Source organism: Euwallacea fornicatus, chromosome 2 (genome assembly GCF_040115645.1).
Source record: "Euwallacea fornicatus isolate EFF26 chromosome 2, ASM4011564v1, whole genome shotgun sequence".
NCBI classification, from domain to species: Eukaryota; Metazoa; Arthropoda; class Insecta; order Coleoptera; family Curculionidae; genus Euwallacea; species Euwallacea fornicatus.
This window is the reverse complement of record NC_089542.1, coordinates 3,966,374-3,982,443: the sequence shown is the minus strand read 5'-3', so window position 1 is coordinate 3,982,443 and position 16,070 is coordinate 3,966,374. Positions and strand designations below refer to the sequence as shown.

The 16,070-nt window shown below is 35.4% G+C and overlaps 5 protein-coding genes across 10 annotated transcripts; 2 read left to right on the top strand and 3 right to left on the bottom strand.

Moving 5' to 3' along the window:
• Window positions 1-876: 876 nt before the first annotated feature.
• LOC136349437 (zinc finger protein 569-like) lies at window positions 877-5,963 on the top strand. 4 transcript variants are annotated; one of them, XM_066301002.1, is made up of 11 exons: window positions 877-1,065; window positions 1,782-1,992; window positions 2,143-2,484; window positions 2,542-2,760; window positions 2,917-3,331; window positions 3,487-3,749; window positions 4,035-4,296; window positions 4,360-4,460; window positions 4,523-5,139; window positions 5,267-5,514; window positions 5,567-5,963. In XM_066301002.1, exons 2-11 carry the CDS (start codon window positions 1,825-1,827, stop codon window positions 5,911-5,913), a joined length of 2,982 nt encoding a protein of 993 aa, XP_066157099.1. In that variant the 5' UTR covers window positions 877-1,065; window positions 1,782-1,824; the 3' UTR covers window positions 5,914-5,963. The 4 variants fall into 4 exon arrangements, with proteins under 4 accessions (XP_066157099.1, XP_066157082.1, XP_066157091.1 ...); XM_066300985.1 differs by having other exon boundaries at window positions 877-1,185; XM_066300994.1 differs by having other exon boundaries at window positions 878-1,185; window positions 2,143-2,448.
• A 2-nt stretch (window positions 5,964-5,965) lies between these two features.
• Window positions 5,966-7,659, bottom strand: ATPsynB (ATP synthase subunit b, mitochondrial). Its single transcript, XM_066301056.1, has 5 exons — window positions 7,501-7,659; window positions 7,243-7,346; window positions 6,640-6,888; window positions 6,486-6,582; window positions 5,966-6,437 (listed from the first exon to the last, which is right to left on the bottom strand). The coding sequence occupies exons 1-5, from the start codon at window positions 7,526-7,528 to the stop codon at window positions 6,172-6,174; spliced, it is 744 nt and encodes a 247-aa protein (XP_066157153.1). The 5' UTR covers window positions 7,529-7,659; the 3' UTR covers window positions 5,966-6,171.
• Window positions 7,660-7,752: 93 nt separating this feature from the next.
• On the top strand, window positions 7,753-9,234 carry LOC136349460 (myosin-6-like). The gene has a single exon (XM_066301019.1). It carries the CDS (start codon window positions 7,875-7,877, stop codon window positions 9,180-9,182), a length of 1,308 nt encoding a protein of 435 aa, XP_066157116.1. The 5' UTR covers window positions 7,753-7,874; the 3' UTR covers window positions 9,183-9,234.
• Window positions 9,235-9,909: 675 nt separating this feature from the next.
• Window positions 9,910-13,109, bottom strand: LOC136349468 (CLIP domain-containing serine protease B4-like). Of its 2 annotated transcripts, none has more exons than XM_066301041.1 (7): window positions 12,780-13,109; window positions 11,350-11,524; window positions 11,028-11,293; window positions 10,887-10,974; window positions 10,651-10,838; window positions 10,462-10,530; window positions 9,910-10,411 (listed from the first exon to the last, which is right to left on the bottom strand). In XM_066301041.1, the coding sequence occupies exons 1-7, from the start codon at window positions 12,874-12,876 to the stop codon at window positions 10,098-10,100; spliced, it is 1,197 nt and encodes a 398-aa protein (XP_066157138.1). In that variant the 5' UTR covers window positions 12,877-13,109; the 3' UTR covers window positions 9,910-10,097. The 2 variants fall into 2 exon arrangements, with proteins under 2 accessions (XP_066157138.1, XP_066157129.1); XM_066301032.1 differs by having other exon boundaries at window positions 10,462-10,557; window positions 12,780-13,105.
• Window positions 13,110-14,200: 1,091 nt separating this feature from the next.
• Window positions 14,201-15,177, bottom strand: LOC136349482 (uncharacterized). 2 transcript variants are annotated; one of them, XM_066301066.1, is made up of 3 exons: window positions 14,921-15,177; window positions 14,665-14,856; window positions 14,201-14,614 (listed from the first exon to the last, which is right to left on the bottom strand). In XM_066301066.1, the coding sequence occupies exons 1-3, from the start codon at window positions 15,000-15,002 to the stop codon at window positions 14,268-14,270; spliced, it is 621 nt and encodes a 206-aa protein (XP_066157163.1). In that variant the 5' UTR covers window positions 15,003-15,177; the 3' UTR covers window positions 14,201-14,267. The 2 variants fall into 2 exon arrangements, with proteins under 2 accessions (XP_066157163.1, XP_066157168.1); XM_066301071.1 differs by having other exon boundaries at window positions 14,201-14,536.
• Window positions 15,178-16,070: the final 893 nt, after the last annotated feature.

The following is a 16,070-nucleotide window of genomic DNA, read 5'->3' as shown; positions in this document are numbered from 1 at the left end:
CCTTACAATTGTTTTGCAAGTGAATTATTTATAGCATTTTTAACTCCGAAAAGAACTGAAGGAGCTATTTAAAAGTATTGTCTGTGTGGTATAAATCAGGAATTAAAGGTAAAAATAACAAATATCTTTGAATAAACTAATAGTTTTAAACTTTAATGGTAAAGTTTTCTTGATATAGTGGCGGAGGAAAATAATATACACTATTATTCTCAACTACATGAAGTTATTCATCCAAGACTAATGTAAACTTTTCAATCTGCTTAATTTCCAACCATTGTACCTCTTTCTGTATTAAAACTAATATTTCGTATAATCTATGTAAAAAAAATCGCACAGGCTTGTTTGGTTCTCATAAAAAAACGGAGCTCCTTTTTATGCACTTAATAGTTACAATTGAATAATTTTTTTTATCAAATTGAATTTTTCGTAAAATTTACAATTACAAGGGAATTAAAAGAGAATCATTTAAAAGCATCATATGTGGCTTGGAAATTAAAGAATTATATGTTAAATAAAATAGTAAAATAGTACTTTAAAAGTTTAGAAGCCAAGTTTTCTTGATATAATGACGGAGGAAATTAATCGAAACTGTATATTTTTAACATAAGTTTTCTAGGGCAACTCATTTCTAATTATTATACTTCTCCTTACACTGAAACTAGAATTTTGCATAGTGTATGTATATATGTCTTTTGGTTGCCGGAAAATATTATCTTCTCATTTTAAAACTAATATGTTACAAGTTGTTTTATATTCGACGTTGTCTACAGCAGCCATATTAATAAAAAAGAAAAGAAAATGGCTCAACTTTTTAAAACTAATCAATCACACCAAAAATCTTTTTTTAGAACGATACGAAAATGCTATTAATTCGGTGTTCTTTGACGTCGTTTCGTGACAAAAAAGATCATTTATGTCACTCTCATTACTGCCTTTTTTCGCAACGATGATTCCAATCTGATTGGTTGGAAATCAGCTGAGAGGAATCAATCTGATCGAGATATGTTTTTTCGGATAATCCTACGAGATTGGGCATCAGTCAAAATTCAGGGACCAAAGCAAGATGTAATTTTTTTTTTTCATTAAAATTTTTCATTTCTATTGAATTTTTACGTTAATCGACATGGTCCGATGTATAGTGTTTGGTTGTAATAACTCCCTCAAAAAGGAAAGAACTTTACATAGGTAAATAACTAATAAAAACTCTTTCCGCTTGACTTTCTCATTTTATTCAAAATTTACCCCTTTCGTGTAAAAATTTTCATTTTACCATGGTCATTAGTATACACCCTAGATTAATAGCTTCATATCACTATTCACAAAATTATTTGGACATATTATGAACAAAAATTCACATTTACTACTAGTAATTAGTGACATAAAGCGAGATAACTCTCATCCTGCCTCACTTTGAAAAGGTGTTTTTCATCATATAGCTCAATTTTCATTTCTTTGCACTGAGACATAATCAGTTGAACTCTTTCTCTTGATGTTGGCCTCATTCTTGATAATAATACTGAGATTAGTTTCATGCCATCACTCACTTAAATGTTAAAACCTTGTTAAAACTAGAACTTGAACATGGCTGAAGACATTGCATCATCTCAGGAAACCTTTACATTAGACCACTAATTAACTGATTTTTTGAATTGGGACTGTCCAAAAGCTCAACGAGCCTTCAGCCTCATGTTGGACTTCATATAAATGGGCCAATATATTTGCTCCATATATGTATAATAAATTTTTGTTAATTTTAAAGCTGTCACAGAAAAATATTTTAGATTTCCTGTGGATCCTGTTAAACAAAAGCAATGGGTAGAAAATATGGAACTTTCAAGGTTTGAGCATGGCTTCAAACCCACCCAGAACCACCGCATATGCAGCAACCATTTTGAAAAGAAGTGGTTTTACATTCCTGAGGGTGGCTGTAGAAGACGGCTTCTTCATCAAGCTGTCCCAACAATTTTACCAACACTGTCCATAGAGCCACTAGTGAGTTAATTAATACACTATTAGGCCCTTTGTGTGCCCTCACATAAGATTGAATCAAAATTATAATAGATGGTAAAAAATGTTCAACAAACCAAAAATTCACTAGAAAAAACTTTTTGCCTGAATTGCATATTATTTTATTTATTGTAGGCAAGAAAACGAAAGCTACCACTTGATAGTTATCCTGACAGTTTGACAAATACTAATACAGGACAGTACTTAGATCCACCTACAGTGAAAAAAGAAAATGTTATCTCTATTTCACCTTCATCAATGCAACCTCTGCCAGGAGCACCTGAAATTATTCCTCTCACAGACATTGGTGTGTGTGAAACTACTAATATACTGCCGCTTATCCCCGGTTCATGGTCAAAAAACCATGATCCCAACCATTCTGATGCAGCCTCACCTGAAAATTCACCTGTGACAGAAACTATTAAACTAATACCCCAGACAGTAAGAATACAAATAATGTTGTTACAATTAAAAGTGGTTAAAGCAAAAGTTATTATAATCAGATAAATAATTTTAAATTCAAAAATCTTTCAGGAATGTGAGAAAATTCCTTATTTGCCCACAGTAGCCAAAAACTTGCTTCAATTAGAACTCCCTGAGTCCTATTTCAATGAAGTGTGCCGCATTTGCCTGTCACCTTCCAAAGTTTTAATCCCAATACATGAAATTCAGTTCACTCATTGCCTTACTCCAAATCAGAAGGTGAAAAATGTGAGCTTGATAGACGTGCTCCACAAGTTTTGCCAAGTTCAAGTAAGTGGCATTATATTTTACAAAACAGCTCACTTTATTCACACTCAGGAGAACAGTTTGAGGAGCAGATTTTTTGGCTCAACTATAGGCCGCCAAGCTTACTTAAATATTATTTTATTACCTTTTCCCACATGGTATCACATCACCTAATTTCAGATATCTACATTTGACGGCAAACCTCAACACATTTGCGAATTTTGTACAAATATGAGCTCACAAGCATTCAATTTTTTCCAATTATTTCTCAACTCAAACAATTTTCTTGACTCTACTTATCCCCACCTTAAAAACTCCCTTCCTGATAAGAAAATTGTAACTCTTCCGGGAATACCTGAAGTAGAAATAAAAGTTGAAGCAGGAAGCTCTATTGAAGAGGAAGATTTACAATCTTTGAGTAAGACTGAAGAGGGTGTGAACGTTGATGCTCTTGCTGGCGTGACTGAAAACGCCGTTGAACAAGGATTAATACGGGAGGATCATAACTATTGTGGAAGTAAAAAGGCTTCGACCAAAAGCTTGTTTCAATTTATGTGCGATCTTGAGGTACCACTTGAGAATTTGGATGCAGGAAGTAGGTTTACAATTAAAATTATTCCTATGAAAAAAAATTATGAACACTTATTTCATTAGATAATACCAATATAGAATACCTCAAATTAATTTGAATTAACGTTATGAGCTTTTAAAATGTTGCATACATCTGAAATATAAACTTTCTCCTTCCAGAAAGGTACTTACGGAATTTACAACAAATGAGGCAAGATAATGATGCTTTTACTTGTCTGCATTGTGATTTGAAAATCCAAGGCCTTAATGCCCTTATCGAACATGGGATTAAAAGTCATATGAGAGGGGGAAATAGGAAAAGAAAATGGGGCAATTGCGTTTTATGTAAAAAGTCTATAATTGGGATTCGAAAGTATAAGTACCATATTGCCATACATTCACCAGACGCTTTCGTTTGTAATCATTGTGAGGAATACTTTGAGGTAAGTCTGGACATAAAGGTTTCAGGAGTAACATCAACCTATGAATGGAGCACTTTTAAGGACATAATTTTTTGTTTGCATTCCCTTTAGCTGAATTTTTTAATAATTTTTTAGATTTCTTAGTAATATTTTATTTAGTTTTGTTTATATATATATTTATGTATCAATATACATATATATTTCCGTATTACCAGTATTACACCTATGGGTAATATTGATATTTATGAAAGATTCATTTGACTACATTTCAGATACACTCGGTATAATTTTTCCCGGACTTTTTAGACTAAAGATATATACGACAACCACAACGCAGAAATCGACCATGTAAAAGGTTCTTGCAAAATTTGTAATAAAAAAATCATGCCATCAAAAAGAAGCGGAATATTTAAAAAAATGCGTTATCACCTGGAAGTGAATCATCGCGCCAGCGATGCTCGAAGTTGTCCCTTGTGCGGCAAAATTTTCAAATACATTACTAACCTTGACAGGCATATTCGATCCGTGCACGAGAAGCAGAAGTTTATGTGCCAATATTGTGACAAACGTAAGTTTGTAACATTTCATATTGGTTCAGTAATCGAAAATGCAGTTTTGTTTGATTTTTAAGCTTTGCAAAGGAAGTACGATTTAAGGATACACATTGAGAGGAACCATCCTGAGAAAGTTGGTACCGATTTGATTTCCAAATTTCCAGATAGATACATAAAGGTAAGACTCGCGTAAACAGAAATTGTTATTTTATGTTGAGAAGAGCTTACGTCAAATTTCAGGATACGAATGATGCTATATCAGCGCAATGCCAGCTCTGCGATCGTCGATTCGCGAACACTCACTCCTTCTATGTCCATACAGATCGTGAGCACGACGACTTCCGTGAATACGCCTGTCAAATATGCCCCGAAGAGTTCCCGACGTTTAAAGATCTAAGAAAGCACCAATTCGTGCACCCGCAGTACCAGTGCAAAAAATGTTCGTTTTCATTCGTTTTGGTATCAGATTTGCGACGACATAGATTGCGGACAACGTGCGGCGCCTCAAGTGGACTACCCACATTATCTGCACAACCGCGAGATTACCTTACCGTCAGACGCATGCTTGCCGGGAAGGTAAAGCGAGGTCCCCGATCGTTCAGGTGCAAGTATTGTCTCATTATGGTTCGATCATGGTATCAGCTGTACAAGCACTCGGCGAATCATCCAGAGTTCAAGGAATATGCCTGCGAAGTCTGCGAGGAAGTGCATAAGAGTATGATGGACTTGAAAACGCATTATAGAGCGTCGCATGCAAATCTTTGCTGTCCCCAATGTGATATGTTTTTCGGGATGATGGAAGGCTTGCGTAATCATATTCAAGCCAAGCATCGCATGAAGAGTTTGTCCAGTAAAAGGTGAGTTTCGTTACTGGCCCCGTCGGCCAGTAACCGAAATAGATAGATATTATATCGACAATAACAGGGAGAACACAAATTTTGGAAGGTAATTTCCTGAAAGGACAACTGTTCTTTTCTCTTTCAGTCAGTGCACAACTTGCGGTGTAATCCTGCTGGGTGGTAAACAAGCGTTAGCAGATCACATGAATATTCACACCGGACAGAAACCATTCGTGTGCGAAATGTGCGGAAATCGCTTCAGACAAGATGCGCACTTAAGGCTCCACATGTACCAACATGATCCGAATCGGGGAAAACCGTATAAATGCAAAATTTGCTCCAAGCGCTTTAATTTTCCTTCAACTTTGAAAACCCATATACGAACCCATACTGGTAAATCAATTATCTCTGTTCCCAACCCAGGAAAACTATGCCTTTTTTTAAGGTGAGAAACCGTACGTTTGCCTTTACTGCACTAAAACCTTCAAAGACAATGTTACGAGGCACAGACACATCAAGAAATCTCATTTAGACAAGGACTACGAGTATCAATTGTATAGATCCCACCACTTGCACGACGAGATAAAAAAGATTGAGGGGGCCTCTGAAACTTGGACGCACATCAATGACAATTCGGGTGCAGCAACCGACCCTTTCCAGGAAGTAGATGCCGGCAATAAAAAGAGCAGGGAAAATATTGGAGACTGGGGTGTGAGTGGTGGGAATGAGGTGGATAGTAGAGGGGAAGACGGTAGTGAAGTGGTTAATTGCTATGAGACAGAAGAGCATTGACGTACTATTGTATAATTGATTTAAATTGTTAATAAATTAGTTTTAGACTATGATGTTTTGTAATAAATTTTTATTAACAGTTGTTCAGAGACCGACCAATCGGCCGTATTTCTTCGACACATTTTTCTAACATTAACTCAGAGTAATTGTTAAAATTACTATTTATTGTAGAATCTTTTTATTTATAGCTTTCATATAAATGGAAGGAAATAAAAGTAAATAAATTCCAAATAATTATAACGCTACAAACGTAGCTGTTTAAGCTTTGGCCAGCAGGGCCAAATCGGCGATACACTTATTGATGTTCTGTTTCTCCTGATCAGGAGTGATTGATGCTTTCACCCTGGCAATAACGTATTCAACCAGATTCTTCTGAGCGATCCTGCGTTCCGCATTGGTCTTCTCGACCTGGTAGTCTAGCCGGTTTTTAACAGCTTGATAGACAGTTTGAAGTCGATCACGATAGTTGGCTTCTAATTGAAGAGCCACATTTTCACGCTTGGCTTGAAGAAGAAGGTTCTGGCCTAAGAAAATTATTTCCATTTTGAGAAACAAAAAAAAAATTTACTGACCTTCAAAAGACCACTGCGCTTTTTCTTCGTTCTTAATCTGAAACTCCAAATTCTCCTTTTGCAGATTTCGCCCTTCATTCCAATCATTCTCATAATTCTAGAACACATAGACCTTAAATCTACCAAACAAACCACAATCAAACCACAAACGTACATCGATTTCCTTATCTAAATAGGTGGCAATTTTAGGGCCCAACTTTTTGATGCCATAGGTCCACATAAGCAAGAGCGAGACGCCCGTGTAGAATTCGTGTTCAAGGACGTAGATCTCCTTACTTACTAAATAAGTGGATAGAGTGAAGGCAAATGCATAAGGGCCTGTTACACCAGTTTTGTTGTAAAAGGCTTGGAACCATTCTTCAGGAATGAAACCATGTCGAACTTTGCCTGGCTCCTGCCTCACCTGAAAGTTTTTTGATATGTTATACATTGCAAAAATTCATAATCCAGGCTTAGTCCATTAATTGCAGATTAAATATTGTCCTAGCACTATTAAAACATGAAACAGGCACTAAACTTGCCAATTGCATTCCTAGCACTCAAGATATCTGCACATTTGATTACATCATGTTAAAAATAATAGTAAATAGAGACACGAAAGTTGGCTCTAATCTCTCAGACCTTAATACCAAATTTAATTATTCAATATGATTTAATACTTCTACAATGAGGACCCTATTTTCTCATGTTCATTTTGTTATTGCGTAAAATAATTTACAGGTATTTGGGCTTTATAATCGAGCTAAAGAACACTTACAGGTCGAGTGAGAGTTGAACCGCCAGCAGCACTAGCAGGGGTATTATTTGACCCCGAAGTGCTGGTCGCTCTGCAAAGGGCTACCAAGGATTTGGAGTTTTGTCCTAAAAATCACCATTATATTAGATAATTCCCTTGATTTGGAATATTTCAGCTTGAGTCTGGGTATTACATAAGTAAACATGAACCTTGTATTAAGCCTTTATTTCGAGGTTACATTAAATAATTGGTGTTTGAGTCCTTGATTTCTAAACTTACCAGATAGAATTGCAGCCCTGGAGAGCATTTTGGGGTGGAATTTGATGGAGATTTGCGACAAAGGGCAAAAAATTGATATTTTTGAGACCGACCCTGCGCTCTATCAACCTTTTTGACTTTATGAGGTTATTAGGTGTTTTCACATATAATTTGGAGTAGTGCAGTGCACAACAGGATGACAGTATGAATCACAAAGCTATCTATGAAAGAGTTAAGAATATGCTAAAGACAAAGCTTGAGTAAATTCATGTTATGTCAACTTATGACAGTGATAGTTTACCATCGATCAAATGTGAATTTCAAATAAACCGAATTTAAACGTTCTCAATTATTTTTTCAAATATTCATAATTATTAATTAAATCGCGTACAAACATGCCTCCTCAATTAAAAACCAAAAAAGGTGGACTAAGTGATTCACAAATCGAAACCACCGTCCGCTTAATTCGAGATTACTGGCCCGACTACCCAGTAAACATCTCAAACATCCGCAATCCAAATAAGTTGTTCGTCCTGAAATTCTACAGGGATTGTGTTGCTAACTTGGACGAGAAGTGTGCCTATGTCACTAAAACTGAAGCCCCACCAGACCCCCCAGGATTGGGTGAAGAAGAACTTCTATTTTTGAAGCTTTCAAGAAGTATTCCTCCTCTCATGGATGCCCATTTTAAGCTAGGAGACTTATTAGTGTTTGACCCTAAGAGACTGAACAGTCATATTCTGGTAACTATGCATTTTCTTATTGCCACTGAACAGTGTATAAATGTGGCGTTCGACAAATGTAAAGAGGTGTTTGACATGGAGGATAAACTAGAAAGTGATAAAGCAGAGATTGACAAGTTGAAGGAGGAGATTTTGGTGAAACAACAGGCCTTGAAAACTGCCAGATCAGAGAATCATAAGCTGAAACATACGGCTGAACAAATTGCTCCTGAGTATACAGACACAGTTCTTTTGATTGAAGACAGTGAAAGAAAATGTAAAGATTCTATTATGGAAGTCAAAAAACTGAAGATCAGTCTTGAAGCACTGCGGAATGACATTGAGAAACTGGAAAATACTGAGCAGCTGTTGAAAGAACAAGTAGTCTCTGAACAGGAATATTACACTTTGAAAAACTCATTAAACTTGTTGATTAAGGAGGAGCAAAGATTAGAAGAAGAAGAGAGAACTAATGATCTCTGTGAACAAAAACAGCAAGTAGATCTCTTACAAACCTGTCTCCACAAACTGGAGCATTTAAAGCTGCCCTCAGAAATTTTCCAGCTGGCAGAGCTACGCTCTGAATTGAATAACGAACAACAAAATGTGGATTATATGACAAACATTCAAAAGGTGTCTGAAGCTGAAATGGATAAATTCCATTCTGCTTTAGTTACAGAAAGGACTGTTGCTTCTTCTGAGAGAAGTTATCTGGAGCAAGAGCTTCAAAAAACTATGGAAAAGGGGTTATTAGAAGTCGCTGCTCAAAAGAACAAGTTGCAACAATTTTTAAAAGAACAGGAGGCTACCATAGGTGATTTAAGACAAAAGGTGTCATTGACTGAAACAGACTACCAAAAATTGAATTTAAAAATGGAGAAGAGAGTCAATGAATTAGTAACAGTGCAGCCAGAGCTACTTCAAATGCTGAAGTGCTTTTTGGATCGCTTAGGTACCAGTAAGAAAAGTTGTGTAGAATAAAATTTATTAATTGTTACTTTCAGAAGTTTATTAAAAGACAATTTACAAATTACAGCATTAGCATAAAAATTTGTAAACAGGGCACTTGGAAAAAAAAGAATAGTTCTAAAATGCCTCTTAATTTTCACATGAAGATTCCTTTCTTTTTTTAGTGATTCAGATTGTATACTTCACAGATTAACCTATAGAATTGAGGAAAAATCTATGTGTCATCGGCAAGTTATTTTATTAGGGGTAATCAAAAGTTTTCACAAACTGAGAAATTTTAAACTTAAATTTAAAAAAAATTAGACACCAGATAAATTTCTATTTTACAAAGTGAAAGTAATAAATTATATATTTAAAAAAATTCTTGATATTGTGGTAAGAGAATTTTACTATTAGAACTAACACAAAGTTAGATTATAAATTAGAATAAATCCATTTTCATCTAAGCTTTGAAATGCAATAAGACTTGTGAAGGATATTTGCGCGTCAAAAATGTAGTTTTAATACACATATACTAACATACCATCTTCAAGTTTAGGATAGTTTTGGTGGCGTATTTTGTAGCCTGACTTACAGGCGAAGAAAAAATCAGTGGAATATGATTTTGCAGCGTAATATTTAACATTGAGAGAATAAGACTATGGAGAAGGTTGTATGTAAGTGAAAATTAAACTATTTAAAAACAAATAGAACGTATTGGCATCAACTTTCTACACATTTCATGCAATAAAACAAGTAATAAATGAAACAGTTTATTAAGTCATTACATTCACGAAACATCACTACCTTAGAGGGAATTATTGATATTATCAACATTTTAAAGCTTAAAATTTTGGATATTTGTCAAAAAACAGGTGCGGACTCTAAATATACGCATTTTAGCGTTAAGTAATTATATTTAGCATCACATCCGTAATAAACTGCAGCTTATGGTACAATATTGTCCAGAATCCACCACAAATGGCTCTTCACCCTGGTGTAAATTCCAGGCTTACCCTCGCTCCCGCACTTCCTGGGTCCAAAAGACACAATCCCATACTGGATAAACTTGGGGCTGCCCTCAATTAGTCCTGTATACATTAAGGGCCCTCCGCTATCACCCGCGCATGAATCGCGCCCCTTATATCCGCCTGCGCAGATCTGGTCTGATGTCACTGACAAATAACGCTGGTATATCTCACTACAAGCTCTCTCTGGCAACACTGGAACTGAGGCTTTGAGCAGTACGGAGCTGTGGATATCTAAAGAAAATTGGGGATTTGAGAAAACTTGGATATGAAACAATATTTACCATCTTCAGTAATGCCCCATCCGGCAACAATGGCAAACTTGCCCGTCAAATCATCATTGATTTCGGCCACTGGAAGACATATTGGTTGGACGTTGGCTGAACAGCAAAAATAATAGAAATAAACTTTGCATCTTCGCGATAAAGCCTTTGACAGGAGTTGACAAACTTGAGTTTTTATTTTATACTTACGCGGCGTAAAATTGGCAACTCCGTCTATCTTGACCAACGCTATATCATTCTCATGGGTTCTCGGATTGTATTTTGGATGCACTGCAATGTCCGCTATGTAGAAATCCTGAACTGGTGATGAGCAGTAGGTATCATCGCAGTCTACTTTGGTAGTTGAGAGGTCGTACTCACCAAGACGTATCCCTAACCTTAAAAAATGTTCTATTGATAAATTGGGTAAAAAAACTGGTACTCACAGAGTTGTGTTCAAAATGCAATGAGCAGCTGTCAGGATGAATCTCTCATGGATTATGGTGCCTCCACATCTATACTCGATGCCAGAATCTGTGTATTAGAAAACTATTAGTTATAAGAACAAATCCTCCGAGTAATGGTACCTGACGAGTTATAGGCGACAAGGGCCATCCATGGAAACTCCTCCAAAGCAGTTTTCTTTCCATGAGTAATCCTATTATCGTAGGTTGTTGTAGGCCCACATCGTCCTAGAGGAAGCTGCTTGAAGTTAGGGTGCCTCTCCAATTGACTTACCCTATTAGAGTTTTCCAGGAATTCCAGAATAGATCCAGAAAGCTCCGGTTTGTTTGTTGCAGAGGAGGATGGTCTTTGCGTGATGGTTGTAGTGGTAAAACTTGGTTCTAAGTTTCTTCACGAAAGAACAATAATTTAATAAGTGAAGAATGGTGCCATTATGGTACCTACATGAAACAACAGACTTTTGGTATATCATTTTCCATTTCTCCACATTGGTGCTTAACAATGATTTGAATTATGCTCCTGGATCTTGGGATTGGAGTGTCGTCCAATAGTTTTATGAAGAATGGGCATTGTTTGATGCTAATGCATATGTCCCCTAGTGGGGGCTGGCAAACCCTGGCTGAAATAAGGTTTTGCATTACTCAAGAATGAGAAAAGAACTTAAAAGAAATTTATCAAAGTCTGGCAACCTGGCATTGATTTATTCATAAATGTCAGTTTGATCTATCTTACGGGATATCCGAACATATCGGTCATGTTGTTTTAACAAATAGCAATCGTCTTATTGTCATTTACTGACCGAATATTACAAATTAAATTTCTAATTTTTAAATTTGTTAAAAACGATAAATTCATTTAAAATATTTGTTGAAAGTTTCAGAAAATTTTATTGTATAAAGAAAAAACGTATACCCTGAAGTTTTGGATTTAGTTGGTTCTCGACAGTCTTTACGAGCAGAAAAAAGTGACTTTATAATTAAACTTTAAACATGGGGGGAGGATTCTAACGAAACACGTAAGTAATCTTAAGAAATTTTGAAAAAAAATTGTATCATGATACTTTATTCTTGAAAGAAAACATTACACGTAGTTGGTTTTCTGCAATTTTGTTCCTCTGAATCATGTATCATTTATTGAATTGAAACCAAGGCCTCAGTTCACATTTCTAGTTAACATAACACAAATTTCAGGAAACTTTACACAAACAACCGACACTCAAATTTTTCTATAATTCTTTTTAATATTACACATGGTACTCTAGAAAAACCGGTTCAAGCAAAGGTGTTAGTAGAAAAGAAAAAGAGTATTGGGTGCGAAAGCCCCCAGTAACTTATTTATAGACTTGAGAATGCTCCTAGGGGAGTTTTTTAACGCCCTAAACCCATTTAAAATAGCAGTTTCAAGCTAACTGGTAGATGGCGGCACGCACGCTTTACGGAGGTACAGAAAATTGACATGAGTTTTTGTGTCAGTGTCAATAATTTGAATATTTTTATGAGTTCATATGCCCCCGATTTTTAAAATTAGAAGTGCATCAATGTTACAACTAATTGCTGCCTTTAGGCGTTAAAAAGAGTCATGAATTCGTCGAAGTGTTGAGTCATGCGGAAATTGAAAGTTCTGATATCGTTTCCATAGCAACCATAAAAGCATCATAGAGATTGAAGAACGTTACAACGTACATTATAGATCAATTATGATGTTATATCGATTAAAAAAATTATAAGCGTGATATTGCACATTTTATATGAAACACTTTACACGGTAGGGTAAGATAAGTCATAATTCTTGAAAAATTATAAACATCAAAGCACATTTTTTATGCAGTCCAGAGGGTCAGTTAGTAGATATTTCAGGTATCAAATTCAACTTACTTCTGATAAAACTGGGAATAACGGAAAAGTCACTCGAACCAACACTAACTGCACACACAATCACGATGCACATACATAAATACTTAACCGCCGTCATGTCTTTTAGTGTTTGCTAATGTTGACACATTGAACACTAAAGGCCTGTTCTGGCAAGTAATCTGTGGTCGGTCTATGATAGTTTGAGGTTTTTCACAAACTACTTATAACACGCATGTATGCAACACGAATATTCCACACCGTTGGAATAGGATTCGTTGCAAAAACATTTGTTTTAGTTCCAACATGTGCTACGGGCACGTAGAAAATAAACTATGGACGCGTAGAAACCTACGCACACGTGATAAAGGAACTACAACTACAGGAAATCGGGCACTCAAAAGAATCTTCCAAGCGCATGTCTCTCATGCTTACATTGGTATCATGCAAATTTTATAATGTTTCTAGAGATGCCGATAAGCAACCTGGTGCGTGCTAACAATTCGATTTTATGAGTATTTATAGGTTGTTTTTACAGGTACCAGCGATGGGTGCTGGTTCGTTAGAATTTGCACGGAACTGTGGAGAGATCAAAGATTGATACATTACCTTAGTTTCGATTAAAACGCGTTTGTTGATCATTTTTATGGTACCCAACGATGGAACCATCGGTGTTAATCAATATAATAATTAAATGATAATTAATAATAAATGCTTATAGTTATACATATATGAGGTAGAATTTTGCTTATATAATGTATAACGTTCTAGCAATAAAGTGTAAATGAGTGTGTTGGTATCTCGGGAAGAGGGAGAAGTTCCCATTTTTCTTCAAATTATTTTATTAATATAAATATGTTAAATGGTATCGGAAATCCCAAAGGTTGCCTTAAAACGACAAGTATTAGCAGGTTGAAATGCCACTTATTAGGCCATTTGCCGGGACCGTATTAAGCGAAAGGTTGAGCCGGGAACTGTCAGTCCAAAAGAAAAATTGAAATTTGATTTTTTTTCAGATTTAATTGACAACTTATTAAATCAATAGGTTATACGTGATTAAAAGGCTTTAAGGTTCCTCTAAATTTACAATAACTAGAAGGGTAAAGTGCCGTTTGCCAGGACTTTATTAGGAGAAAGTTTTTAGAAATTAGTTTCAGACCAAACGAAGATTCATTACTAATAGTTTTCTTAAAGTTTTTATGTTTTCTGTATGTTGTTGGGTCAATGATTTATGTAAATCTAAAATTAGGTGGAAACTCCTTGACACAATAAATCATTCTATTAACATGACCGTTATGTAAATGTTAAAATCTCGGATGGCAGAGCCGCACCGTGCAAAAGCTAAAAAAATAATTCTTAAAAAACTTTATTACGCTCCTGGTAAACAGGAAATACCCCATACGCAATTCAAAGTGGAAACCGAAGCGTGGTAAATTCAAACAGAATTTGTTTTTTTAGAGATTTTTAATTTTTTAACATTCTCGTTAACACTTACCACAAAATCACAATTTTCTAAACCATTTTATCACCATTACTTGTGTTCGTCTGTTGATCTGCCAATTCTAACATCCTCCTGGCGAAGAAATCGTCCACAAAAGACACCAGTAAAGCCTGATTAACAACCTCCATTCTTCTATTCTTTTCCTCCTCTTTGCCAACTTCATACTTTCTATTAGTGTCCTTACTGATTTGATCATCCAAACGCCACTTTTCCAGTTTGCCTAAACCTTTTATGGTAGTGGTTGTTACGGGCGAAGATGTGGTGGAAGAACTTTTAGTTTCTTCAAAAAAATTAAATTCCAGTGGAATTTCTAACGGTTTAACGGTAATTGATGATGGTTCTTTTCGAATACGAGTATCTGAACATTCAGTAGATTAATTAGAAGATTTTGAATATACGCTTCAATACCTTGAGGAGTTAGACAACAAACCAAGGGTAGATCTCCGTCAATGCCACATTCCTGTTGCCTCAAATAGACCAAAGTGGCGGGAATAAGGGGCCTCCTGAGACCCCCCAGCAGCCTCATGTAAGATGGGCATTCTGTGACTTTGACGCAGACATCTCGGACCCTGCAGGTCCTATTTATTACTGAGGGCAATACTGAAAGTGAAAAAATATTATTTAAAAAAATACTTCAGTAATTAGGCAGTTAGTGAGTACTTACCATACGTAAAATGGCAATAATGGTACTGGAAATAGGTAGTGTGGACGATTAGAAGCAATATAATTCTACTGAAGTTTGCCATGTTTATATTTTGGTATTAAAAAAAGAGATAAATTATATTGATTATTTTCTGAGCACAAAGAGAAACTTCCTGTTTTAATGGTTCACTTGAAATGTACTACAATCAAGAAAGGTTCGCAGGCAGGTACCTACTAGGTATACTGCCTGCAATTTTTAATGTTATGCCCATTCTAGGGATATTTTCTCAGCCGTTAGGCTCTATTCAATGATTATGTAAAGAAATTTATAACAGTAGTGAAATATATTAAAACACCTCTAATGGCTTTTCATCTACATTTCTTTTATGTTAATGTACTAATTTCTGATACAATCCTTTAAGTCCTATGATTTTTCAATAATTTATATATTTATTACTTCTCTTTTAAGGAGAATGATTAACAGAGTTTAATCTAATGTCAAATTTAGTAGATTACGACGAGCTTTTTGTATTTTTTTAGTACGTTATATTAAATTTTTACTGTTATTCACTAGAGTTCGTATAGCATCTTCTGTACACTTTTTGAAATTCATTCGTCTCCGTCGCACTGTTAAAGTGGTGATCTGCAATCGGTATCCATGTAGACACGTTTATTAATCGGAACAGAATGTAGGTGTCGCTGACTGCTTTTTTCATCAATTTTAACTGAAATTTTATTATCACGAATTCAATTATCTCCTCGTAGATATATTATTAATAAATTTCACACGCATTACTCAATTAAAAGTCATTACAAAATATCTTTTTATTTGGGCTTTTAGGGGGCACATCGAAAATTTCACACATAAATAACAATCAATTTTTTGATGCATGATCGCTTATAATCGGCGTTATATTTAAACCTACCGGGCATTCATTTCACATTGCTTTTTGGAATATGCATATCATTCAAAGACTACGCACAAAACTTCTTATCGGCTGATTAATCAGATTCAATTTCATATTGGTTCCGGAATATTTCATGAAGAGTGAGTTCGTACTAGCAGCGCCCCTTTGAAAGTGTGTCTTCGGTGTCTGATAAATGAAATTATGAATCATTTTTTTTCGACTTCCGGAATATTTCACACATACCTCAATATAGAAAAGTTGGGA